The following is a 27459-nucleotide window of genomic DNA, read 5'->3' on the forward strand; positions in this document are numbered from 1 at the left end:
TTTAGACCAAAAGCAGTGGACATTTATTCCTCGTTTGTGCAAGAGTGTCAAGATGCATTTGGGAATGGCTGGGACAGACCCTGTGGCCGGAGAGCCAGCGGCTCCAGCCTCTCCTGCCCGATGGCTTGGGTTACAATTCTACTAAGAGGAGATAAACTTGCAGACTCACCTACTGTCACACCAACGATGCTGGCAAATACACTTGTATACAAAGAAAAGTTTCAAACTACATTTTTTTTTTTTTCACTAGATTCAAGTGAAGACTTTGTTCCAAAAAAAAAAAAAAAAAAAAAAAAGACACATACAAGTACAATTTAAAACTGTATGAACATTTGCAAATGTTTAGTGCAAAGTAATTATGTAAAAGCTACATTTTATGAAAGTTTGTGCTGATGTGTTTGGTAGGTTGTTTTTTTTCATTTTTTTACCCTTTTACATCCATTTTTTTTTTTAGTTACATAAGGTTTCACTTACCTACAGTACATATGCATTGTGTTAGGTCCCATGCAAGTGGGAGTAATACCATCAGGCTTTGTAAAATGTCACTCTGATTCGCATTTAGTAAACTGCTTATTTGGTTTAACAGTCAAGTTCCTGGCACACTACACATCCTGATTTCATCTAAGTGCTCAAGCTCCTGTTTGCCTCTTCAGGTGCCTTGTGTGATGCAAACCAAACTGCTTCACGACTTCAACCCAAAAGTTGGTTTGTTTTTGTTTTTTTAAGAGAAATCCACCGTTAGTTTAAGCCTGTAACAAACTGCTCTGAAAATTAAAAGCCTATTCACACAAAGTTATATGTAATGACTGTAGTAATCAGTTTATTACACAGATTAATCATTCTTGAACGTACAAGCTCCAGGGGAGCAGTTGGGTCTTTAAATACACACAAGTTTTCTGTCAAATGGATTTTTTTTTTTTTTACCCTTACATCCAGAAAGACCTAAGCAGTTAAAAAACTTAAGAAAAAATAAGAGCTATTAGCTAGGTATTAACTGAGAAACCACATACAAACCAAAAAAAGTATGAAGGGAGGGAGAGAGTTGAAACAAATCAACATCACTTGATGCACTAATAGCTCCAATCCATTTAAATGGTGACCGGTTAAACTTAGACCTTAAACACAGGATGTGGGTACAGTTTCTCATTGGTCGTAACATTTACCTAAGGTGTAGGTCCTTCAGAATAAAATGAATACAGAAACAGTTTCAAGTTCTTCACCTTGCTTTTCATAACTGTTATGAGTTTAAAAGGATTCCACTTAAAATCCTTCATGGATCAGCAACACTGTCCCTAAAAAAAAAAAAAATCTGAGAACCACCAGGACTCTTCCCATTCCCATCTGATTACCCAATTTTAACTCAGCAAGGAATGCTTTTAGGCTCACAAAGTTATGACTGAAGAACCAGCTTTTCACACACACACTTCTCTGCTAGGAGTCAATGTTGGTACGGGGAAATACAGTATTTCTAGTTTGTTGTTCCAAGTATGTACAACACGCAGCACTGCTGTATCAGGTAAACATGTGCACAGGGGAAGATGAGGCGTGGGCTCATAGAAAGCAGTCAAATGGAAATCAAAAGGACTTTCTCTTTCAGAGTTCCCCTATCTTTATTTGTAGAGGTTATCCAATAATTTCTTTAATTACATCGCATACTTCTGAGTCCATTCCCGAGCTATTCTGTTGTACCTGTATGTATAAAAAGAGGATTTACTTAACGTGGCATCTGCACAGTATTCCAGCTCCAGCAGTCTAGTCTACACATGGCATGAACTCACACTCTCTACAGTACACTATCAACAATTTGTAACATTTAAGAGCAAAATTAAACACAAAGCAAACAGGGGGAACAAGAAAGCCCAGGGTGCTTCATGGAAAAGAAACACCTGGTCATGTTTACAACAGGAGTACAAGATCTTTGTGACTGGAGCCATAAAACAGAGCAAGGAAAGGGCTGAGGGGAAAGGATTCTCAGGAAGGCTTTACCTGTGCCTCCCCTAACCCCTGGGAAAACTTACTGCAAGGTTTCATTTGGACATTCTGGAATAGATTCGTGTGTCCCTGCCATCTCCTCCCTTCTAAGTTAAACCCAATACCTGCCATTGACTCATCTGCCCAACCCCAGCAGCCCTGTTCCTTGCTACATATTTGACTGTCATTTTTTGATGACTGTCAGGACACAGTGATTTGTTCATCAGAATTGTTTTTGTTCTGAAGGCACAACAATTCCCAACCGCCCCGTGGCTTTTGCACCCAAATACCCTTCACAGCCAGAGGAAGCTCAGGATACTTGTGTAAAACAAAGCAGTTATGATTAACTGCACTGATAAAAGCTTCTCTCTGACAACCAGTTGTTCTTATTCTACAGAATTAAAAGAATAAGATACTTACAGCCAGAATTTTCCTATAGTTATGCACACCAAGTTGGTTTGTGTTGGAATTTAGTCCATAGACAATATTCTTTAGCTTAAAGAATCTGAAAATCCACTCCTAACTCTCTCCTTCCCATCACTGCTCAGAGACTACTCAAGCAGCAAGTCCTTATGGTTAAGCCCAAAAATTTGTTTCCCTATTTTTGGAAAAAAAACCAACCAAACAAAAAAAGAGGAGTCCTGCATACTTCAAGTGCAGACAGTCAGTGTTCACTGCATCTCCAAACAGGTGCTGCTGCTCTTGCAGCTCTCAAAAACAGGATGCATGAACTTCTCTAACACTGCTCCTCAAGCATGCAGTAGACAAAGCAAATTTGTGGATCATTTTCCCTTCCCTGACCAGATCTGGGAAGGAACAGAGAGGTAGGAAGTGTTTACAATGGTCATTAAGCTGTTAAAGTGCTCATTAGCACTAAAGCTTCTCTGTACAGAAGCTTGGGAGTCTTCCTACCCCAACCTCTACACCACTTGTTCTTCCCTTGTGCTGTCAAGTGAAGGAGAAAACAGGGAGTTTTTGTTATTTCTTTGTATGATTCCAGACCCAGAGCTGCCATGGAATATTCTCCCGTTGGAGTAACTTGCTCTCCCTCTGCTGGCTATGTGGGATTAAAGCAGCTCAGAGAGTGGCATCACAGATCTCGGTGAAAAACAAAAACACCCCTAAAAAGACCACAGTTAGAGCTTTGATTTGCCTTTTTTCACTCTTTTCCAAGAAAAGGGGCCTTTCAGTTCCTCTTTACTGTGTAAGTGTGGATTCTGCCCTGTCATATTCCACGTTTTTTTGGCTTCCATACTTACTTTTCTCTATCTGTTTTGTAGATCCGTGCAATCTCAGGCACTAAAGGATCATCTGGATTGGGATCACACAACAGAGAACAGATGGACAAAAGTACTGGGGAGAGAAAAGAGACACAATTAGTTTCAGTGCAGCTGAGGACACCTGCACAGGTCAGCCCATACCCTTCCTTCCCCTCCAGCCAGTAGCATCAGCAGCATTTATTTAAAATTCCCAAGGAGCAGTAATCCCAGGTACATCAGCTGAGTGATTCTGAACAGAATTCCTTACCAGTGAACTATACAACTTCACCTGACCACACTGTCACAAGGAATACCCTCCTGGATAGGTGTGTCCAGCAGCAGCCATGTCTCTCTGAACCCACATGTGAGAGCATTCTGGGAAGACTTCCCTGCTTTTGCACCTGAAATTCAGCTTTTCCCTACACCAGACACCTCACTGTTAAATGACCTGGAGCAGCACTAATCAAAAGTCAAACAGCAGACAAGTCCAGATGAGATGAATTAAGAAAGGGCTGTTCACAGCTACTTAAGAATCACAGACTGGTTTGGGTTGGAAGGGACTTAAAAGCTCATCTCATTCCAACTCCCTGCCATGGGCAGGGACACCTTCCACTAGACCAGGTTGCTCCAAGTCCCATCCAACCTGGCCTTGAAGATCTGTTTAAAAATACACCAGTCTTGCAGAGAACTAAGAAGCTTTACCCAATTATTTTCCAAGCATAAGGAAGATTGAGATGGAGTAAGTGTAGTGTAATATTCAAAATGACCCAAGAACACCCAGCTCCCTGCACTGTTCCCAACCCCAGAGCCCTAGAACTTGAGTGTTTCACTATAAATATATAGTGCCTATACCCCAGAGGCCACATCCTGCTCAGCTGAGTGACAACCTCATCCATACAAGGAGCCAGGAGACTGCTGCAAAGCCACAAATAGCACACGGACATTCCTACATTCACACCAGAGAGGAGAGGAGAAGGCAGGGAGTTACAAGCAAAGCATATTGGGACAACACTACGCCAGGCACGGCAGGGACATCTTGCCCCCCTCCCAGAAATGCCAAACATTCCCTTCTCTCCGCCTGTTTGGATCAAACAGTGCCACTCCATATGTCCCTTCACCAATTGCAGCGACGCGGAGTTGTCACAGTGCAGCCTCCGAGCAAGTTGGAGATGACAAGAGTGAGGAGTCTGAAGACACTAAAACACAAATCTGCTCCAATTTCTATCACTTGCACGAGGCAGCTATCCATGAAAAATGAAAGGAAACAGCACACAGCTCCATAAAAACAACAAAGGAGTTAAGACAGGTTAAAACACAGGCCACAAAAAAGATCACAGAATGACTTGGGTTAGAAAGGACCTTAAAGCTCAGCTCGTTCCACCCCCTGCCACAGGCAGGGACACCTTCCACTAGCCCAGCTCCAAGCCCCATCCAACCTGGCCTTGGACACTTCCAGGGATGGGGCAGCCACAGCTTCTTTGGGCAACCTGTGCCAGGGCCTCGCCACCCTCCAGAGAGAAGAGGTTAACAGGTGTGATATTCATTGGAAATGGAGAAGAGGTTTTTTTCCAAGTGGGACAAAAGTGAAAGCTTCCCTACGTCTGAACTGAGTGTGCTGCTTGGTGGTATGAGCACCAAGAACACAGAAAACCACTTAGTTCAGTTTCCCCCCTGATTCTGTAGACCCTTCACTAATCAGTTCTCAATTCCAAGTTCAAAGCATTTAGGGAAAGTGTGGTAATAAAGTGGCCTTGATTTAAGTGAACATATTTCTGGTTCAGAACAAAGAGCAACCTCTTCCTCCTATTCCCAATTTTCTACTGTACACCTGTGAGAGAGTTAAGGGCTTAATTATCCTCTACTATAACTGGCATTTGGGCTATTTATTGAGCTCCCTCTCAGAACACAGCTTCAGAGTGTGAGGGAGGCATGTAGAAGCAACTAGTCCTGAAGTGCTGTCCCTCAGCAAGGGACAGAGCACATTTAGCACCTGTAGTACAGCTCCAGCACCAGCTCCTTTCCCCCACATACACTGAGTAAAGTGTTCAGTAATGGGAACTCTTTGACACATCCAGCTGCTCCCAGTCAGTTTAGCCTCAAAACAGCTGTTTGTCCAGCAATTCTCCTGTAGTTCATTCCTTTCTGTCTGTCAGACTCCACTGTCCTGATCATTTGAGTTTCTTCAGCTGTAGGATGAGTGAGACACCTCAAACCTGTCCCCTGCCTTCACCAGAAACAGCAGGAAATCCAACCCAAGTTTTCTGCTCAACTATTGTAACTATTCTCTCAAGTTTTATCTTACCACAGCCTTTAAAAACCAAGGACTTTTCAGAACACAGTGGCTCAGAACCACACTGTAGGCCTGGCCAGTGCTCTCAACCCACCCTAACACCCCCTTTCCCAACACTGAGCAGTTCACTTTTCAGCATCACTCAAAAAACACTGAATAAAAATGGACCCAATCATTTGGCTTCAAGCTGCACTGCCACATTCATCTGCTTTGTTTAATTTTTTTAAGTCTTCATTAATCCAAACTATTCTCATTACACTTGTTCTTGCTGGTGACTTCACATCATTCCATTTTTATCTGTACAGCCCCAGCAAGAAGAGCATTTTTAACCAGTTATCTAAATTAGTGTAATTTTAATATCCTGCTGAACCCAGCTGTCTGTCCATATCAATTCAGGAAGTTTCTCTTGAGGTTTTCCACTATTTTCCACTAGAACATTGCACATACACACCTTTTAGACCAACCAACATAAGGAGCCTCCAGACCACTATGGAAAAACCCCTTGGAAAAGGCACCTTCTCCAAGTTTCAAGTGCAAGGGTAAAGAGAAAGCAATCAAATATGTCAGTTGTGTATCAGAGTAACTAATTAAACCAACACTATGGAATTAGAGACTCACCAGACCACCCTCCTCTGCAATCAAGTATTACAGCAATGAGCTCCACAGCAAAGCCTTGACATTTACTACTCAAATGACTACTCTATTGGTAGGAGACAATAAAAAAGTTCCCAAAAAGTTCTGTAACCACAGAATCAAGCTGAATAACTACACAAGGCAGGTGACATTTTTACACCTTGTCCTACACATCCTGCATGACCATAGGCAAAGCATTATCAGCTTGACAGCATCCCTTGGAGTCTCCCACTGGAAGGGATGTACCACAAGTGTGTACTCCTTGAATTCAAGTCTGGATTTTTGTCAGTAACTGCATAATAAACTTTACTTACCATTGATTCAAAGGGTTCCTCCCTTGAAACAACTCTGTACAGAATTATTTCTCATCTCTTCACTCCTAGCTGTCAGAGTTGCCCAGTCTGCAGCAGAACATTAAGCAACTCAGAACCACTATCAGTTTAAAGCTCCCTTTCACTCCAAAATTGGGTTTGCTTTGTTTTATTTCACTCACCAGGCAGCCTACTGACCTCCAACCTTTCAGCTCTGCTCCCTATCTATCTCTGCAGACAACAAATAAAATCTACTCTTCAGTGTGGTTCCTGCTGCCAGGAACTAGCACAGACCAAGTACTTCTCAACACTAAGGGACTGGGAGAACCAAACTCATCAAGCAAACAGGCTGACAACAAAGTGGTTCTAAAACTGGGCTTAGCTTCCCCACAGAGCAGTGAGAGAAATGCACCTTCATCAGGCAGAATGATCACTGAAGAGTTAATATTAGACTGCTTGAGTAACATGCAGAATACAGTCTACAGTGTAACAGAGCACAACTGGCATCCAAGTTCCCACTGCAAGACTTGCCTTCACAAAGCACAAAACACTCTGAAGTTCAAGCACAATCTCTCCAGGCAGAAAATCCTGCCATGGACAGCTTGTCAGCAGGATCAGCTACAGTTCAGCACAGCATGATCCACCTCCCCTCCTCAGCAGCTGCTGTGCTCTCACACCTCCCAGGCCAGCTCACCCACCCCAATGAGCAACTTCACCTTCCTGCTTCTGCCCCACCTCAGACTGAAGGGGGTGGGTAAGATGCAAATTCCACTTGTAAATTCCGTGGCTGAGGTTCCTGTGCCAGGAAGCAGCTCAGGACAACCCATGACAACAGCTCTCCACAGGTCCTTCCAGCAGTAGCCAAATGAGCAGTGTGGAACACAATTTAAAGCCCTACTGGAACATCTATTGGCTCATCCAAATTTAAGAGGCATGTTAAAGTTCCTGGAACTCAGAGGTGAAGAGGCTCTTAAAAGCAGCTGATCTCCACTTCCTCATCTTCCAAACACAACCCCCAGATGATTCACTTTGTCTGCAAAGCCTGACTGGTCTAATATCCACCACTCCAGCCATCCCTGACAGAGTACCAGCCACTACAGATACTGCTGTTTAAGTCTAGCAGGAATTCCAAACAAACCTGCTCCAGTAAAGCACTCATCCATGGGACACTTCAGGGTAAGGAAAAGCAACTGAGGAGCAATGGAATCTCCAGCTGAATCACAGCAGGGAGATGAAAAGCACCAATTTTTCCAAGGTAATGAAGCTATCCAGAAGAAACGACTGGTGTGTTCTGATCCAACAGCTGCTTGGTGCAGTTACTGCTCTCCAAAGAGGAGCCAATTTAGAATCCACCCAGGAGCAAGGGTCCATCTCTAAGCAAGCACAGAGACTATTTAACAAACCCTTTGTTGGTGCAGAGTACCAAGAAAGTGCTGAGATGGTTGCTCTGCATGCCAGACTGTCAGGACAGCAGGATGACACTTACTCAGCTCTCTGTCTTGGCTGGAGTCACACAGGAGTCTCAGGATCACCTTATAATCAAAAAGGTCATGCACTGACATGGAACAGTTGGATAACACAGGGAAGCATTGATTCCTGGCCATCAGCAGTTCCCAGCAATGGCAGCAGCCCACCCCACCTGCTGTCCCAGGGGAGTGATGAACACTGTGCCCATAAGGTCTTTCTGTGGAAAGCCATTTGTCACCTCCTGGAGACCAGGAGACAGTGCTGTGCCTCCTGATCCAGCAAAGTCTCTGAATATGAAACTAACAGTTTGTCAGCTCAGGTTTAACTGATTGTGAAACACCTCTGCCAGCAGAAATATGAGCCTTGGACACAACACTGCTGAGGAATTCTGAATTCCGTGTTGGGGGGTTCATCCAGCTGTCCTGCTTCTCTCACCAGCTCCTTCACTGATGCCTGGCAGCCTCCACATCAAGGCCCACTGCTACTTCCACCTCTATTCCTCAAAATCAGGAAGCAACCTGATTCCTGGAGGGAGCATTCTCCTATACAATCACTGCTTTGGAGTTTCAGGCCCCAGACTCTTGAAACTTTTGAGGCACACAGCTGTCAAAGAGTTTTATCAGCACTGACAAACATTAAGCTTTTAACTTTAAACACGCTGAAAACACCACTGATCCAACAGTTTCAAAAGAGTGGCTCCTGGCTGTGAACAGGCAAGATGCACCCAAATAAAATTAAAGTAGCTTCAGACTCTGCTCCAGTTCAAACCTATTTCTTAACCACAGTCCCACTTCCAACTCCTCCAGCCTCTTCCCCAGCCCTACAGGAAGTGTACCTTTAAATCTGAGCAGTTTAAACTTCTGGCTTCAAAGCAACTTGAACTCCTGCTAAGTCAGTTCAACAATTTCTGGTGACAAAAGAAGAAAAGTTAAGTGTTGCCCAGTGTACCACAGACTGGTTGAGGTTGAAAAGGATCTCTGGAGATCATTTTGTCCAGCCCCCTGGCTCAAGCAGGGCCACCTAAGGCAGGTTGGCCATGACTGTGTCCAGGTGGCTTTTGAGTATCTTAAAAGGCAGGAGATCCCACAACCTCCCAAGGCAACCTGTGCTGGTGCTCAGCATTCTCACAGTAAAAACAAAACACAAAGTGTTTCCTGCTGTTCAGAGGGACCCTCCTGTGCTTCAGTTTGTGCTTTGTCACTGGGCACCACTGAGAACAGTCTGGTTCTGTCACCTCTGTACCCTCCCTTCAAGTATTTACAGACACTGATAAGATTCCCCCAAGCCTTCTCTTCCAGGCTGAACAGTCCCAGCTCCCAGCCTGCCTCATAATGGGAGATGCTCCAGTCCCTCCATGGCATTCATGGCCCTTCACTGGGCTCTCTCCAGTACATCCATGACCTCCTTGTTCTGGGGAGCCCAGCACTGGATATGTGCTCCAGATTCAGCCTCACCAGTGCTAAGCAGAGGGGAAGGATCACATCCCTCAACCTGCAAGCCACACTCCTCCTAGTACAAACTTCCTTGGAGCAACATCTGGGAAGCTGCACAAGTGGTTAAACTACAGTTTTGAGAGTTGAAAAGCAAAAATGGGCATTTCCCTTACAACCCCAACTCAGCACATCATGTCACAGCCATGCTCTGTGACAAAGCCACCCAGTTATGTGGGTAAGTGCTACAACAGGCAAATTAAAGCACCAAGAAGACGATCAGAAACCAGGTTCCCAATTTTTAAGACTGCCCTGTGAAGGTCCAGTTCATTTAGGTCACTGGGTACTTGGGAAATCCCACACAGTAAGTCTCTGTTAAGCAATTCTTGAAGAGCAGCAGCACAGAAAATCCACAGCACACTGGGCATGGAAGTTTGGACAGCAGAGCTGAACTCTGCCATGACTGAGGCTGAAGTTCCTCACTGCCCCTCCAGCACACTCAAACAGGCTCCATGAGTCACTAGTTACAACACATGGGGAGAAGTGGGACAGGACAGAGTGAGCTGCCTGACTTTCACTGCAAAAGTACTTCATGATCAACTCTTGCACATCCCCTTGCCAAGTTTAAGAGAAAGTGTGGGTTTTTTCCCCCCCAAAAGTGGCTGGGAACAGCTGTAATCATGTTTAAATACTTCATTCTCCTGTTTCAGGCAACAGGGATTCCTATTTGTACAGACTTGGAGATAATGTTTTTAATTTAAGCCTACACATTCTACTTAAGCCTTGTAGTTCAAATTGCCCACCAAGGTGTGGTTAAGACTGTATTTTGAGATGATTTATTCTCCAATAGGTATTCTTTAAGGAACACTGAGTAAAGAATTACTAATACAAGCAAACTAGCTGTTCTACTGAGACACTCACTGTTGTTCCCCCAAGTCTTCAGAAGCTGTTTTAACAATTCTAGGAGGGACAGAACAAAACCCCAAAATGCCAGTCATAGCCACAATCACTTTATCAAGTTGCTTACAGAGGGCTCCAGAGTGTGAGGGGCCAAGACCCTTTACCAGCAAACTGAGATGATTAACTACCACTGACAAGATTTATCACTGCCTTTTCACCAAAAAGTGGCACTTTAAATCCAAAGGAAGTCACTGCACACCCCTTCCCCTCCCTCCTTGGAGGTTAAGGTGTAAAGCACGTTCATGTACCACACATTAACTGCAACATAACACCAAACCCATCCAAGCTGCTGACAGTGCTGCCTCCCAGCTGCCTCAGGAGGAAGCTATGCATGATAAGCTTTTTCCTAGAAGGACTGTTTCTAGTCTTTCCAGATTTCTCAATCAGTAGAAAGCACATTTTTTTTTTTCAGCTGTGCTCCAGTTATCTGCTTACAGATTTTAAATTCAGTTTGCTCCCAGTAGCATCCCAATTAAAAGGTGGCACAATTTAGGAAATACTCTAAGAAACCTACAACACAAATACTAAATTGCTGCTTTGGAAGGGATGTGAGCTTATTGCTGAATATCTTAAGTCTTGTTACTCACTCTAAACTACCTAATCCAACAGCTTTTCCTGCTAGGAACACATCCATTCTTTGATAAGGCTGATCAGTCACTAGAGAGCTGCAACAGCCCCAAAGTCTGTCATGACACATTCTAACCTGACTGAACACAAGATTTCAGCCCTAAAAGACTCAAGTTGCCTTTGTGCAATTTCTTTACACTTGTTCAAGATGGGACCATCAGCTCTTTGCTTCTGAAGCTGAGCTCTGCTTTCTGTGATTCTGAGGAAAGTACTCCCAGTTTCTATAAAGTCACCTATAAGAATTTGCTTTGCTGCTTTAATTCCTTCAATAAATGTACCCCAAGGGAACTGGGAACAAGGTTTTCTGCCAGGTTAGAGCTGTATGGATGCTGTGCATGTGCAGCAGAGTTTGGGCACTGAGTGAACTCCTCTTCAGTGAGTGAGAAATGATCAGCATTACAGAGCCCCCTGACCCCAGCAGGCACTCACAGGGGGCAGTGGAAGGGACACAGTGGCACAGAACAGCCACCCTGATCCCACAGAACTCCAGCTGAGCCAGGAGGATACAGTATAAAAGGGTAAGAAAAAAAAGGAGTCCAAAGCAGAAAACAGGAGGAGATGTTAAAGCATACTGCAAATGTATTTGGGCAGCAAAATTAACATTAGGATGTATTTTCAGTCCACTGCTGCCCTTAACCAGTCTCTTGAATTCTTGCCCCATCTTTTCCCAACTGTCCCAATTCCAGTCTATCTCCCAGTATTTTCAAGCATGCTGTCTATCACCCCACTGCCCATATGGCCACTTTAGACTCCCTAAAACAACACACATTCTGCCCAGTTATACAGCAATTAAATCAAACCAGAACAGATGTCAGTGCTTGGTGCTAACTTGGTGCTTCCAGGAGCAGCCAGTACTGACTGAGAGCACTTGTAAGGAAATTACAGCAACCTGACAATCATTTTCCCTTTACTGACACCATTTCTTCAGTTCTTTCAACTCACAACAAAGACTTTCAGCCTCGTGCACGAGCAAATTCACTTCTGACAAGAGACAAGGAGATACTGTTTTGCCTTTCCAACTGTTTCTACAAATGCCTTTAGCTGGACAGAGAAGGTGGGAACTTCTGTGGGTTCAGGGAAAGAGAGACAATGATGATGTCCAAGGGATGTACCAGAAATCACCTGCCTAAATCAAAAACTGCCCAGAAACATCACAGGGAGTTGGGGAGAAGGAGAGGGGACAGGAAAGCCTCAGAGCAGAGACATGATGTGAAGGATAATGTCATCAATGTGGCAACTGCAGTGTTTGAGCACAAGGACAGTGTGAAGCTACAAAACAGAGGAGTCAAGGCATGGTCCATGCACAGGGCAGATTCAAAATATTCCTAAATAGCCATGGCTAGACCTACAAACTTGATCTACAGTTTATAAATCTATAGTTTCATTAGCCAGAAAAATCAATAAAATTCCAACCTGGGTTTTCTTTCAAGCATTTAAAGCCTCATATTTATAATAAATATGAATATTGCTTTACCAGGCAAAGGATACATTCCAAGCTAACCACTAACTCAGTTCACAGGGTCCAAGATATTTTTAGCTAAAAAAAGTCAAGATACTGCAAGCTAGTTAAGTTTTATAACATGCTTTAGCAGTGCATGTCATTGAAAGCTTTGTTTAAAAGCTGCCAACACGGAGTTATGATGTTTCCTTGAAAAAGGGTCTTTTAAGATGACAAACAATTAGACAAGTTTATAACTTCTTAAAAACTACAGCTGCTCCCTTACATATTTTACTTGGTGTGTATTCTGAACATTATTTTCATAGTCTTTCACTATCATTAAGTAAAAATATATAAAATTAAGCCTAGTGTCAGTGTTCAGACTCTGAGGTGAGGTGGCAGAAGTGTGTACTCAGTGCAGCAGGACTTATCTGATCCACTGGCAAAGCTGAGGAGTGTCCCTGTGCCCCAGGGAAGATGGATGTCCCGAGCATCCTACACTCAGGAATTGGCTGCCAGCTCCATGCAGGGTCACACGACTGAAGCAGTGACCACAGAAATGGTTGATGCCAGCAGGAATGCAGCGGTTTTTACATCCCAAATCAGTACTTCATTTCAGCAGAGTAACATTAAAATGAGCATTGGAGGTACCTTTTGAAATAGTTAGTGCTGGGGACCACTGTGACCGTAGAATATCAAGACAAATGCTGCCATTACTGTTAATATTTGGATGATAGATTCTTGTTGTAAATGCAACCTGCAGAAGAAGGAAAATTTTCAGTGTAGGCTCACAAATATATACATCAGACCACATGGTAATGGATGGATTTATGGTAGAAGCCACTCACCTTAGGTGGTTTGAAGGGATAATCTGTTGGGAAGTGAATTGTCAAGAAAAATACTCCACCTTGATAGGGACTGTCGTTCTGTTAATGAGAAAGAATCATTGCAGCTTGAGGAGTTATTACAAGACAACCCATCATAAAAAGCCACGAGCATCAATTCTCTCATACTTACTGGTCCCATTATTGTAGCTTGCCAATGGAACACTGAAAGAGAGAGAGATTTACTTCAGTTTGGAGAAGCTCAAGTAATGATCTTACTTTCTTCCAGACAAGGCAGCACAGAAAAGTCTATTTTCAAAACAAAGCCTTCTGAAAGGCTGCAGGGAAGGGAGCCAAGGAATTAAACAGACACAGGGCAAAGTACTCAATGCTCCACAGCCCAGGATTGCTGTGGTACCACACATATGCCCTGCAAAAATCCTGTGACAATAGAAATCCAGACAGTCCTAGGCAACTTTTCAGACTCAGAACTGTGAGTTTAAGCTCTGCAGTTTCTAATGAAGCAGCTGAACCAAGTTTCCACGACTGCCCTGTGAGAACAAAAGGTACACGATGAGCTCATACCTGCTCTCCTCTCAGAGCCCTGGTCACACAGAGAACAAGCCCCAGCTCTGTGTACACCACATGTACAGAGGTAATTTAAGCCAGTGCTATCCTCACTGAACTTTTGAGCTTAGTCTCTCCACAGAGGCCTCAAGATTTCATTAAAGCAGCAGAAAGCAATGTCTTAAGAGAATGCAGGAGCAACAGTCTGCTCCAGACTCAGGACCAGAATGTGCTAGGACACATTTTAGGTTAAGTGGACTAAAGTTAAACCTCACTCATATGCATCTGTCCAAGAGAACATAAATCTGGTCATACAGAGGACTCGTGAAGAATGTTGTCATGCTGGAAAGGAAAACAATCCAAGTTGATAATCTGTATGAGGCACGTTAGGGAGTTCTTGGAGTTCCTGCATCTCCAAAGCCTCCAGTGCCTGGGCAAGGAGCACAAATTATTTGGGAAACAGGACCATGGAAGCTCCCCTCAGCATGGATGTCAGCTACATGGTACCTTCAGACTGGGAAGCTGGAGGTGACTCCAGTTGTTGCTAGGGAAGCCTTCCAGACACAAGATGTGTGGTGTCTACAGCTGTCAAGACTACCTGGGCCAGAAGTTAGGAGTGGTACTACCTGTTCTAATCTAGCATGAGCAGTTTTTAATTACACGTGGTACAGGCATTACAGCTGGGAATGATGTCATACAAGGAAGAAGGAAAAAGGCAAAGTGGGAACAGCCCTGCAAGGACAGAGGAAATGAGTGTTGGGTTGGAGCAGGTTTGTTTTAATCTGGTCTTACATTTCTATAGGAATGTGGAAGTTTCTATACAGTTCAGCACTGGTGAACAGCTCAGAAATGATTCAGAAAGATCTTGGCAGCTGATTTTTTTCCTTTTAGAAAGGATACCTGAGCTTAGAGCCCTCAGCCCATAAATGGATTTCCCTACTTAAATATCTCCTCTCTCAGGAGCTTGGATGCAGCAGCCTTTGAGAAACTACATTCAATGCAGAGCCAGGAAACAGAGACAGCAGATCACATATCCACATGTGGCATTCCCCCCCTTTCAAGGGGTTCAGCCAGTTTCCCAGGAAGTGCCTGTCCAGCTGCAGGTGATAGGGAGAAACCTGGAGCAGAGGACAAAGGGGCAGCAGGAACCCCATAGGGAAGATTGTGGCCAGTCACAGCAAAACCACCAAAAATCTCACAGGCACCAGTAGATGCTGATGAGATTCACTGGAGTGCACACAGGCACCACTGAAAAGAGAAGTTCAAATAACCATCTATTGTCTTAAGCCCAACAAGAAACCAGAAACAAAAACATTTCCACAGTGAATCTTAACTTTTTGAAAGCTCCAACCCCAGACTCAAGCAAAGAGCTTGTTTAACCTAAGCTTTAGATCCTCACAATATCCAGGACAAGTCTGATGAACGACAAGATGGATTTGACATACAGAGCTTATTCCAATTGATTCTTTCCTTTGAAATCACCCATAAAAAGGTATTTACAAAGTAAGGGGGCTGCTGACTTTCAGTAGGTAAGCACAGGTACATGTCTGGAATAGCTAAGCCACTGGAAGCACACCAATGTCATCCAGTCCCAAGCACATTTCCAAAACACAGGCCAGAGGTGGGTGGAAAAGGGCTAAAACTACATTGCCAAGAAAATCCCATTCCTACAGTTAACGAGGCAGGAAAAGCTCTTCACTTCCCAAAGTTTATGAACTACAGGGATGAGACACTTATAGCTGGGGACAGTTTGTATCAGCTGAAGTAGCCACAGGAGAGCACTTTGCAAGTACAGCATGTCCTGAACATCAGGAAATGTCACTCTGACAAGGCAGCCCAGGCACACCTGGGGCACAGGGATTTGGGAGAAGGCACTTTGCTGCTGCTGCCACTGCTATCCACTTACACACCCCCGAACTGTTGCTCTCAACAACTAAAGTCTTTCATCAGAGGTCCTTCAGAAAGGTGGCACAAGAAGAACTTTTAGTAATTTAAAGCTTTCTGTGCTCAGCAGTAACTTTCCACCTTCTCTGCCAGACAATCGTCATCACCTTTGATAAGGCTCTGGAAACCACAGAGCAGTTTATCGGGGCACAAATCGCACTCGCTAATTTAAGGGAATAAAAGCCTCAGCCTGGCTCTCCATCTTAGTCATTTCTTTTCCATGAAACTACAAACCTCTTTGAAATACTATTTGGAAAGCAGAAATAAGTTGTGAAGTCACTAAAAGCTTGACCCTACTGCTAAACACTCTCAAAACCAAGCCGAGCTTCCACTTGTTTGACAGTTCTGCTGAACAGTAACACCCCCACTAATTTCAGTATTTTCATTCTCAGGTTTCAAGTGGGTTTTTTTTAATCTAGCCCTACATTTCTGTAGGAATGTGGAAGTTTCTATACACTTCAGAACTGCTGAATGGTTCAGAAATTATTCAGAAAGATCTTGGTGGCTAATTTTTTCCTTTCAGAAAGGATACCTGAGCTCAGAGCTCTCAGCAAACAGCTGGAGGGTTTCCCTACTTAAATATCCCCTCTCTTAGGAGCTTGGAAGCTTTGCTGACAGTATATCAGTGAGAGACCACGTTGAAAAACTGGATTTGCAAGTGTTCTTGTCTCACTGCAAACATCCTACTGATCTTGCTCACCTAAGCTATGACAAGAGTTTGATGGTGCTATTAAAAAAATAGTCGAGTATAATTTTAGACTTTCTGGTGAAAATTAAGAAGATGGTACAACCTGCAGAACTGCTGCAGGTTAAAGGCCTCTCACAGAAAACCACCATAATGTACAGGGCATCAGTTAAGGTGCCTTATTCACAGCTAATAATGGCCTGGAGCTGTGTCAGGGGAGGTTTAGGTTGGATCTTAGGAAAAGGTTCTTTCCCCAGAGGGTGGTTGGGCCCTGCCCAGGCTCCCCAGGGCAGTGTCACAGCCCCAAGACTGCCAGAGCTCCAGGAGGGTTTGGACAACGCTCTCAGGGACAGGGTAGGATTGTTGGGGTGTCCTGGGCAGGGTCAGGAGTTGGACTGGATGATCCTTGTGGGTCCCTTCCAGCTCAGGATATTCCATGATTCTAATCAAAGCAGACTGGGGAACACCACTTACAACTAAGGTAAGAACCAGCCACATAAACAGCCTGAAGTCAAGTCACACGATGTATCTTGTCCTCCCCTCCCTGGGCCAAAATACAGGCACAAGATGACAGGAGATCTTCTTACTATAAATCAACATTAGATAAAAAAAATCAGGGTAGGATTTTAAAGAGCTGCTTTTTTCCTGCTTAACACACCTCCTCGAGCTTCAAAAGGACAGAACAACTGCAAATCACACCTCGGGAGAGCAGCCTGGCACAGCAAACACCAGCTGATGTGGAGGCCAAAGAGATTGTCTGAGGCTGTCCCTTACCAGGAGCTGGCAGGGCACACTGATCTGGGCACAGGTTACAAACACAGAGTCAGAATGGTTTGGGTTGGAAGGGAGCACAAGGAGCTCGTATTTTTGCACCCCCTGCCACGGGCAGGGACACCTTCCACCAGCCCAGGTTGCTTCAAGCCCCGTCCAACCTGGCCTTGGACACTCCCAGGGATCCAGGGGCAGCCACAGCTGCTCTGGGCAACCTGTGCCAGGGCCTCCCCACCCTCACAGGGAAGGATTTCTTCCCAATATCCAACCAAAACTTACTCTCAGTCTGAAGTTATTCCCCCTTTTACTGTCACTAGGTTCCTGATGAAGTGTATGATTTAAGGATGCTTCTCCTGCACCTCCTCCCTCATACCTAAGCACCCATGTCCCAGTCAGGCCACAGGTTAGTCATGACAGCAGAGTTTAGACATTCTGGTTTTGCTTATTGAGAAAGCCACAAGAAGGATTCCAAACCGAGTGAAATTGCTTGAAATCCTGCCTATAAATTCAAAAAACCAAACCAAACCCAACCAACATTACTTCATGATTCAAGTTGTAATTTGTCAACATTTTCCTTCCAACCACATTTTAACCTCTCAACCTCAAGGTCTACATATAACCCTCTTCAAAAAAAAAAAAAAAAAAAAAAGGCAGTGTTACCTAACTGCTGTGTAAAACAGAGCTAACCCTGACCTTGCTGTACTAGCAGGAGTCCTGGGAGTAGATTGTTTTAGTCCTACAAGAACACATGACTGCACCATGTACAGTTTAGATATCCAAGTGCAGAAAGCTGTGGGCAGGTGCTTGCTGGTTTGGCCACAGAGCTACTGAGGTTTCCTAACTCCATCCAGAATTCCAGAACACTTAACTCAAAAGGTGTAACTTAAGATATGCATCGAGTTGTCCAATTAACAGAGTGGGAGCAGCATCAGTGATACACAAGGAAGGTGTTAAAGGGATACAGAAGAGCAACAAATTTCATATCAGGATGGAGAGCAGTATCTAGTACTCTAACCAGAAGAAATAGAAGGGTTCTCCTTGCTGAAGTGCTGGACAACCTGTTTTAGAAGGAAAGAAGTGGCAGAGTGCAGGTGTCTGCTGAGAGCAGGATACTTACTGTCATCCCCAACAGGCCCTGCTGAACACTGTGCTGGAGGATCACGTGCCAGATCGTTCAACTCCTACAAAACAGGAAGAGTTCAGTTCATTTCGTTTCAAAAACAACCATGTTATTGCTAAAAAGCTGCTGGTGGCAACTCTGGCAGCGCCACAAAACTAACAGCCAGGATTTTGGAAAGTAAAGCTGCATCTTCAACACAGGAGCCACGTTTGGCACCTGCCTCAGTGACCTGTCCAGGCTGCCCAGACCCGGAGTCACAGCAATCTCACCATGTCACAGGGTCTGTTGGGTTTGCCTGCACTGTCCCAGCATTACTGAGGCATTATATCCTCCACTGTCCCCAGGTCACAGGGAGATAAGGTGGCCTCAATCCAACAACTCTCTGTATCAGCCTTATTTTATCCCCTCTATTGTAACAGTTCCCAGACTGCTCCAGCTACAGTGATCCAGTTTATCACCTCCACAGCCTGCCTGCAGCACACACAGCTCCAGTAACCTGGGGCTGGTTTGCCTCCACACAAACACATCACTGACCACAGGGCAGGGGGAAATGGAATAAAACACAAGGCCTTCCCTACCTACAGACCTGAATGGAAACCCTCACTTTTCAGTGGCTGTGTCAGTCAAATTTTCCTCTGAAAAAAATCCCATTATGAGTCTGAGTGGGCTGAGTAATTCACAGTACTCCTGAATTATACCAAGCTTCAATTTGAAGCAACATTTTAGCACAGTTCAGAGAATTACTGTTACCAGCAACTCACATTAGCCATTTTCTCAGGAAGTGGATGTTTACTGGGAAGTGAAAATAGAGTAAAACTTTAAAGACAAACTTTACCTGCCCCATTTCTGGCTCAGCCACTGACCTGCTTTGCATGATAGGCCCACACATATCAGCTTTTTTCTGTCCTAGCTCAGTCTAGAAAGCTGAACACACACCAGACAAGGATTACAACTAAATCTAGTGCTCAGGAAACACTTCCATGCTGTCCCCGTTGTTCGTTCAGCTTTTCACCTCCCAGCAACAGTCCACAGTGAAGTTTCCATACCAGGCTTTTGGCAGACAAAACATTGAAGGACAATGTTTAAGACAAGCTGATAGCAGGAGTGGAAGAGGTTTGTCACTTAAAGGCCTTTTGTTATTTACAGGCAGTGAGTGATTAAGCTCTTGAACAGATGATCTCTGGGAATTCCAGCTTCTACTTCCCAGGAACTGGGAGGCCATCACTAAGCAAACCCTCTCCAGTTACAACCCCGGAATGCTGCCATACATCAAACAGGTAAATCTCTGGGTTTCCCCCTCTGGATGCAGTGCAGATCCAAAGCTTCACATTCCCTGAGTTTGGTTCAGCTCTCAGAAGCTCCCAACTGCTGAAGAGCCCAGCTGGAAATCTCCTGACTCACCAGTCTATGGGAGCTTTTGTGGAGCTCCTGCTGAGCTTCTTCCACTTTGTGGTTCAGAACAGACTGGGGCAGGAACAGGCACTGCACACACAGCACCTGCTCAAGAGCCTCCTCCATCCTGAAGGTGGAGAGAACATCTCCAGTGCTCCATGTGCCATCTCTGAAAGCCCTTTGGAGTTGCTCCAGCAGCAGCAAGCCAGAGACACCCTGCACCACCAGGGCAGCACAGGAAGGTGCAGACACTACACACACCTTCCTCAGGGTCAGTCCAGCCAATGAAGGGAGTCTCCACATGAAAACTTAAAAACAGGCATACACCTACTCTTCCTAAAGTTGTATAGAACACAGTCCACTTCCAAATGCTACTGGACTCTAATTTTCTGGAAAAGACAATTTAATGCTATGGTATTCAAAATCACAAACACACTCATTAAAAAATATTCCTTGCCACTTCTCATCCTGTTTCATACATCAGTACAAAGCATACACTAAACTAGGAAGGCACAACTGTAAGAATTCACATTCTCCAGGTAGGACCACAGCCCACCATGGATTATATTTATGAACACACAACATGCAGCTTCCCTACTATACAGGGGAAATGGTTACAAACAGGAGCTTGGGCACACACTCCACCAGTTAGTAGAATACACATAAAGCTGCCCTGACATTCCCCCTGTATCCTGCTGCCCAAATGCACCAAGGGCTTCACCACACTGGATTCAACAGTGGGACCACAAGGTAACTCTCCAACAGAGGCAGCAGTCAAGTTCAGGTAGTAGCAGCTCCATTTCTCATCAAAATACTGTTTCATTTTCTACATCTCCAGTTCCAGCTAGAAAGGAATACTTTGGTGCCCTGGGTATTATCTCAGTGGAAAGCCATGACTTACAACAAGCACTTGTACCACTTGTCTCAGTGACAAGGTGGCATTTCAGGTTCTGCTCTACAAATTCACGGAGTGAAACATCACAGATTAAAAGGCCCGTGTAAAAAGCAATGTGTAAGCTCCTTGTGCCTAGAAAAGTTCAGCACCAACTCCCATTTCAAGCCCCTGCAACACAAAACCTCCCATATTTTGTAGAACAACAGCTTGGAGAGCAATGAGGAAGTTTAAGACCCCTCTGGAGTGCAGGCACCAGCTGCCTCTGCCCACCAGAGAGGCAAAATGGATTTCCTGGCAGGGCATGGATAATCCCTTTAACACACCATTCCCTTCCAGCTGCTTCGAAGACTCCCACTACTCCCTGGTCAGAGCTGCAGAGCCAAGTTTAAGGACAGGAATGGAGCTGCATCTATCCAGGCACACACAGAGGAGCACCCATGGCTGCTGCAGAGCCAAACCTGTCCCAGAGGTTACTTTGCCTTTTGCAGGCTCCTGAGCAGTTCCCAAGGCACTGCAAAAGCACAACACTCGACCCAGCAAGGCCTTTGCTTCCAGATGTTGTTGCTGAGGGAGACTGAGAACCAGCTGGTTTGTGTAACTCGGAACAAATGACTCCAGAGTTCCCATAAAACTGGAGCTCGTAGCACGTGGTGGGTTCAGTTACAGTCTGGTACCATCTACAAACTTCCACAGATCTGATCCCAAACTGTTCTATTCCCCTGTGATCCAGGAAGTCTGGCTGGTCAGTGATCAAGCCTGATCTTGACCACACTGATATTAAAACAAAATCTGAAGCCAGTTCCCACTCCAGACAGTTTCTGGTCCTTAAGCACACAAAGAAGGTTTTGCTTTAGGAGCTTACAAGTGAAGGCTCAAGCAGCCTTTAGATCAAATTCCAGTTTGAGTTACTCAGCTCCCAGAGGCTGCCTCACCCCGAGCTGGGTTTCCAGCTGAAGGCATCCTACAGAATTTAAAGTTTCTGCCACCTCCCCTACAGCAAAACACCCCCAGGGCTGGGCCCACTGCTGTCCATCCTACCATTAACCTGACCCATCTCACAGCTATTAATGAGTCCCTCAGCAAAAATGAGGAAGTGGAAGCACAGCACAAAGCAAGGTTCAAGGTGTCCTGCCCAAAGGCCAAGTTGAATGCAACTACTACAATTAAATCCATGAAGGACATACCCTAAAAACTATAAAAGTCACACAAGAAACTGATGTTTAGGCTCCAAAATGAGATTTAAATGTGCTCCAAAGTTCCCAACAAACCAAATCCTACTCAGGGGTTCCATGAAAGCATTTTAAGGGAGATGGAGTGTGTTTATGCCACAGACCCCCCCAGCTGTGCTTCATGAAAGGCATCAGTTGCCAGCGAGGCCTCGGGGCTCACAGGCAAACCAGTGCCACCAGCCTTGCTCAGCCCCACACTACCCTCCATCCCTCCCCTCCTACAGCTCTCCCATTTCCCAGGAGCTTGTACACTGCCTTGAAAACACACCTCAATCCAGGAGTTCAGAAACTGCACAAGAAGCTTTCAAAGAACTACCAAACCCAAGTGGTTTAGGTCTCAAAGTTTAACCCTGCACATGTTTCAAGTTATAATTGTAAGCTCCAAAGACATTTGTTAGAGAAGTTCAAATTTATTCCTCTAGACAACAAATCCCTCCCCAGTCTAACACATTCCTGGTAAAACCTGCTCTGGCCAGAAGACTAGTTTTAAGGATTAAGTTAATGCTAATACAGCCTTCAGTAAGAATAACCAACCTAACTGGCAACCTCAAGAAGCCAATCAGGTGAGTAAAAAGTCAGCACCCTTTAGCAGTCAGCTCCAGCAATTTTATTTGGTATATAGCAGAGCTCCTTAAATCCACTCCAACACACTAGATGTATCCCTCTAGATTTTCCAAAGTCCTCTTAGCTTGGACTCCATGGGCTTTCCACCCTGCTCCAGTTTGAGCTGCTTTCACATTCTATTTTACTCAGGGATCGCATCATTAGCTTGATTATAAACCTAATTTCTGCCTCAGGTTGCTGCTGTGAGGGAAACAAGCTTTCCATCTGCCTTTAGCAAGTCTACTTGCCCCAAGCCCCCGAACCCTTCAACAGGCAGTGTAGGGTGATGTTACAAAATCCTGACTTATGTAACCAAAAAGGAACTCGCAGCCACTTAGCCATGAATTGTTCCCAGCTCCCAACAGAGCAGAGCCAAGCAATAGGGAATCAGGGCCAAAGTCAAATCGATCACACCCAGCCTCACCTCAGGACCACAGAGGGCAGTGCCAGTCCCTGTGCAGGACCCACGGGGCAGGAGGGTGGGAACAGCCTCTGCACCTTCCCTGGACCAGCAGCACCTCCCTGCCAGGTGCCAGAGCCTGGCTCCACCTGGCACTTCCCTCAGCTCCTCTCCCCCAGCAGCACCAGGCAGTGCTCTCACGTGTGCACCAAGGTCAGGCCACCAATTCCCTGCCACATCCATAGGGGCTCTCCTGCCTGCAGACTACGATTCCCGAGCATCTGCCATTCTAATGCCGCTATCCTGATTAACAGCAGCATTTTAATCCTTCCCTTTTGACAGAAACTCCTTTTGCAATGCTTGCAGTGGCTCAGATCCTCCAACTTTGACTCCTTCCAAGACTGGAGAAGTCAGAAGGCAACTGAGCAGCATGAAAAGACTCACGACCACAGCAATAACCAAGGTAAGTGTTATAAACACACTCTGATATAACTGTCACCTTTCCTTCTTTATTTTTTTCAAAGCCTGCACAGGAAGAAGACCAAAGCAATGTATAACTTCCTCCTGGGGTAGAGTCTGAGTATCAAAACACCTCTCCAGCTAACAGAAGCCTCCCAGCCTTCCCTGTACACAAGCTCTCCAACACAGATGGGCTGTGCTGGCAGCTCCACACACACAGCGAGGCCCAACGGAAGAACCCAGTTGCTCCCACTGGCTGCTGTACAGAACTGGGAGCACTGAAATAACACCGAGTTTGCTCAGCACAGGTAGCACAACTACAACTCAGCACACCAACTGCACCACTGACCTCACATCCCACCCACAGGCAGGGCTCATTTTGGCAGAAGTGATGCCTAAGCATCCCCAGAGGTCGGGCAGCTCTGGACTCCAGGACTACAGCAACTACCACCACCCTCCTCCACAGCTGAGCAGGAACTAACGGAAGTCAGAGTTCTGTGAAGCATTACTTGGTTTTTGGGCCTCTACAGTACAAGCAACAGTAATCCACCACTCCTCTGCTACAGAAAATGCTTTACTTGAGCAGGGCTCAGGCACAGCTGCTGCCTTCCCTTCCCCCTCACCCGCCGATCACACAGGGGAGCCCAGGGAAGACAATGAGCTAACCTTTCCCTTGCTCTCCCATTCAAACAACTCCAAACACTGCCCTAGTTATCCAGTTATAGGTATTGCATTCCCTACAGATAAGCAACACAGATGGGGACGTGGCTGAATCCAAAGTGCTTCGGCTTAAACCTTAAAATGGAAGCCATTCACTCTGGCCCTCCTGTATCCCTCCCATCCTGCCCCTGGATTGCTTCACTCTGCATTTCTTATGAATTTACCCATGATAAGACAGATAATTGTCATGTACAAACAACAATTACATTGCTGCACTTCACTGTTATCCCAGGGACTCTGCCTGGCAGCCCTGCTTACACCCCAAACATGTCTACAAGAAAGGATTTCAACTTTCAGGCCTGTGAGCCAGTAAAGGCACCCAAACAAGAATCTGCAGCCCCACTGCCCAAAATACTGCAGTGAGTAACACAGGCAGCAATCTGAGAGCAGGTCTCACCCAGGCTGAGCTGTTTTGGAGCATCTGCTCAGAGAACAGCTGCTGCTCCATGCACACACGTTATCCCAGCACGAGCCTCTGGACAATCCCAAGAGCAACTGTGCCACAGGGACAGGCTGGGGCAGACCCTGCAGGTTCCTCTGCTGCCTCACACACCAGCAACAATGCTGTTCACCCGGTGTAAACTCCTTGTTCTGGCCCCCTCTTCCAGCCCAGAGCAGCTCAACATGCAAGAGGCCATTTCAGGTAACACTGTATCAAAGGTTTACTCTCGGGATTTTCTCCTCCTTTCCAAGTTCTCATCCCTATGTTATCCGAGGACACAAAAATTTTGGAAAAAGCGTCACAGAAAGGCCTTTGTGGTTCAGTATAAAACCAAAACTGCCAAGAGCAAGGTCCAATGGCCAGACCAAGCCCTGCACACTGATATATCATGACTGATACCACCCTCAAAAAAAAGCCAGAGCAGCAGCTTTCCCTCCCATCCCGTCTCCGTGCTCGACTCCACAGGGATTATTCCTACTCGATCCACACTCTGCAGGCTCCTGCTCTTGCCACAAGCTGCAACAGCAAAGGTCAGAAGCTGTCTGTCCCCTCGTTATCCTGACAGGGATGGCCACCACACACTCCCAGAGCCCAGAACAACCCGGAGATGATGATAGGAGAGCTCTCCACGGGGTTTAAAATAGCCAGAGCGTAAACAACCAGCCATGATTACTGGAGCAGTCAAGGCCAGACACCCACAGCAACTCAGAGTGCTCCTTCCAGCCTGGAGCTCCACTCCCAGCCAACTTTTAAAGCACCTGGGCTGCTACAACAGGCAAGTTTATCTACCCCCACACAGGTTTTCTGCTGGAAATGCTGCCTCCAGCCCCATCACCTCCACAGCCATCACCACACTCACTCCACTGAAACTCTTGGTGCTTTGCAGAGCTCACACAGCACTGCTTCGTCACTTTGAAGACTCTCATAACTCTACACAGTCCTCATTATCCCTCGGGGTTCTTAATCCTTGAAAAGCAGCAGGAAGAGTCAGTCCACAAGCATCCAAGGTTAACAAAGACTCAACACATCCAGCTCCTCTCCTGTCACAAACCAGTCTGGAAACACAAGTGCTCTCAGAGCGTTGACTCCTGACCCTCAGCTCGCACTGAACTACAACCAAGCAGCTTTCCCGAGTTACCTGACAGGGGATTCACTGTCCCCATAACAGCCCAGTGTGTCCCCCAGCCACATTTACCCTGGTCAGCATCCACTGCCATATCTCCCAGGTCTATCGACCCACTCCCGAGGAGGAAGAAGTATTCCCAAACACCTGTGAGCCCACAAACACTGTGGAACACTCCTCACAGGACCCCGGGGGTCCCTAAAGTAAGGGACAGAACACTGCAGACAAGCAGCACTCAGCTGGAGCACAACTTCCTTATGTAACTCAGTCCCGGACCCTCAGCTGGAAAATCCAACACCCTAAAACCACACTCCAAATCCTCCCCTTCCAAGTGCTACCTATTCCACGAGCAAAAGCAAGGCTTCAAGCTCTCTTCCATTTTCTTCTCCACCTGAGCTTTAACCTGATCATGAAGCTTCACAAAGCCTCCAAGGTAACCTACGAGCAAAGCAGAGATGTTAACACAGACCCGACAGCACACAGAAAACCAAACAGGGCTACAATCTGAGCTTAAGTGGGTGCTGGGGGGTTGGCAGCTGGTTCTAGACAAAAATTAGATTTAGGTAGTCACTGAGAGCAGAAACACCGTGGGACAGGTATTTTCTACACCTGACCCTTGTATACAGACTCCAAACTGACAGCTACACATTTCGCTGGGAAAAGGATCCAAATTCACTAAAGAAATGCAATTGGACTCCAATAACCCTCGAGTATTTTTTTTTTTCCTGGTAAAAGACACTGATGATCAAGCAAACACTTTTAAGACAGCAGGGGAGCTGGGCAGCAGCGTTTTCCCAAAAGGCCAGGGCACGGAGCAGGGTTCCGGGGAGGGGAAGGCAAGGCTGTAGCTTCCCCTCGGAGCCTGCGGGATGACTCAGGCGGTAGCACAGCTCCATTAGAAGAGCTAAACCAGAGCGCCGTGTGACAGCTTTACCGTGCTCGGGGCCGCGATCCGGAGCGCTGGGACGGGCCCCGGCGGAACTTCCAGCGCGGGGAAGGGCCGGGCCGGGCCCCGCGGGGCCGCAGCGGCCGCCGGGCCCGCACCACCCCCGGCCCGGCCCGGCCCGGCCCCGCTACCGGCGCCCCCTCGCGGCCCCCGCCCCGCCCCGGGGGGCCACGTTGCTCCGGAGGGGCCCGGGCCGGGCCCCCCTCGAACAAAGCGGGAGCGGCCCCCGCGCTGCCGCCTGGCCCGAGCCCGCGCGGGGCGGCCCGGCCCGACCCCCCCGCCGGAGCGGCAGCCCCGGGGCCCCGGCGGGGTTATGTAAGGCGGGCGGTGCGGGGCCGCGCGGGGCCGGGCCGGGCCGGGCCGTGCGGCCCTTACCTTGTGGATTCTCTTCAGCGCCATTGTGTGCGCGAGGCGGCGGCAGGAGGGGCGCGGGCGGAGGGAGGGGGCGGCCCGCGGGACTATTTGCGAGGGGAGGGGGGAGGAGGAGGAGCAGCGCGGAGGTGGCGGCGGCGCGGGGCGGGAAGGGGACGGGGAGGGGACGGACGGACGGAGAGAGCGGAGGGGAGGGAGGGGACCGGGGCCCCCCGGGGGCGGCGGGGCCGGGGCCGAGCCGGTGTCGGGGCGGTGGCGGCCGCGGGCTCAGCGGTGCCGCAGCTCCTCCTCTCCCTCCGCCACCGCCGCTTTATGCGCTGCCTCCGCGTCGCCTGCCGCGGATCACTCCGCCGCCTCCGCTTCCCCCCCCTCCACGGGCCGCGCTGCCGGTTACCGGCGCGGAGGGGGGGGAATGGGGCAGAAGGGGGAGGTCGGAGCGGCACCGGCGGGAGGAGGAGGGGCTGGGAGAGGGGCGTGTGGAGGGGAGGAGGGGGAGCGGCGGGGAACTATTTGTCGTGCGGCACCGCCGTGCAGAACTCTCCAGAAGGGGGAGGGGGAGCGCGCGGAAGGATACGGCGGCA

At 46.9% G+C, this 27459-nt stretch overlaps 1 protein-coding gene across 3 annotated transcripts; it reads right to left on the minus strand.

Annotated features, from left to right (window-relative positions):
- Window positions 1–27347, minus strand: UBE2D2 (ubiquitin conjugating enzyme E2 D2). 3 transcript variants are annotated; one of them, XM_064671539.1, is made up of 7 exons: window positions 26882–27347; window positions 18295–18358; window positions 13404–13435; window positions 13235–13312; window positions 13038–13143; window positions 3231–3324; window positions 1–1689 (listed from the first exon to the last, which is right to left on the minus strand). In XM_064671539.1, exons 1-7 carry the CDS (start codon window positions 26903–26905, stop codon window positions 1644–1646), a joined length of 444 nt encoding a protein of 147 aa, XP_064527609.1. In that variant the 5' UTR covers window positions 26906–27347; the 3' UTR covers window positions 1–1643. The 3 variants fall into 3 exon arrangements, with proteins under 3 accessions (XP_064527609.1, XP_064527611.1, XP_064527610.1); XM_064671541.1 differs by lacking the exon at window positions 26882–27347 and adding an exon at window positions 26495–26540; XM_064671540.1 differs by lacking the exon at window positions 26882–27347 and adding an exon at window positions 25899–25998.
- Window positions 27348–27459: the final 112 nt, after the last annotated feature.

Source organism: Pseudopipra pipra, chromosome 15 (genome assembly GCF_036250125.1).
Source record: "Pseudopipra pipra isolate bDixPip1 chromosome 15, bDixPip1.hap1, whole genome shotgun sequence".
Classification (NCBI taxonomy): Eukaryota; Metazoa; Chordata; class Aves; order Passeriformes; family Pipridae; genus Pseudopipra; species Pseudopipra pipra.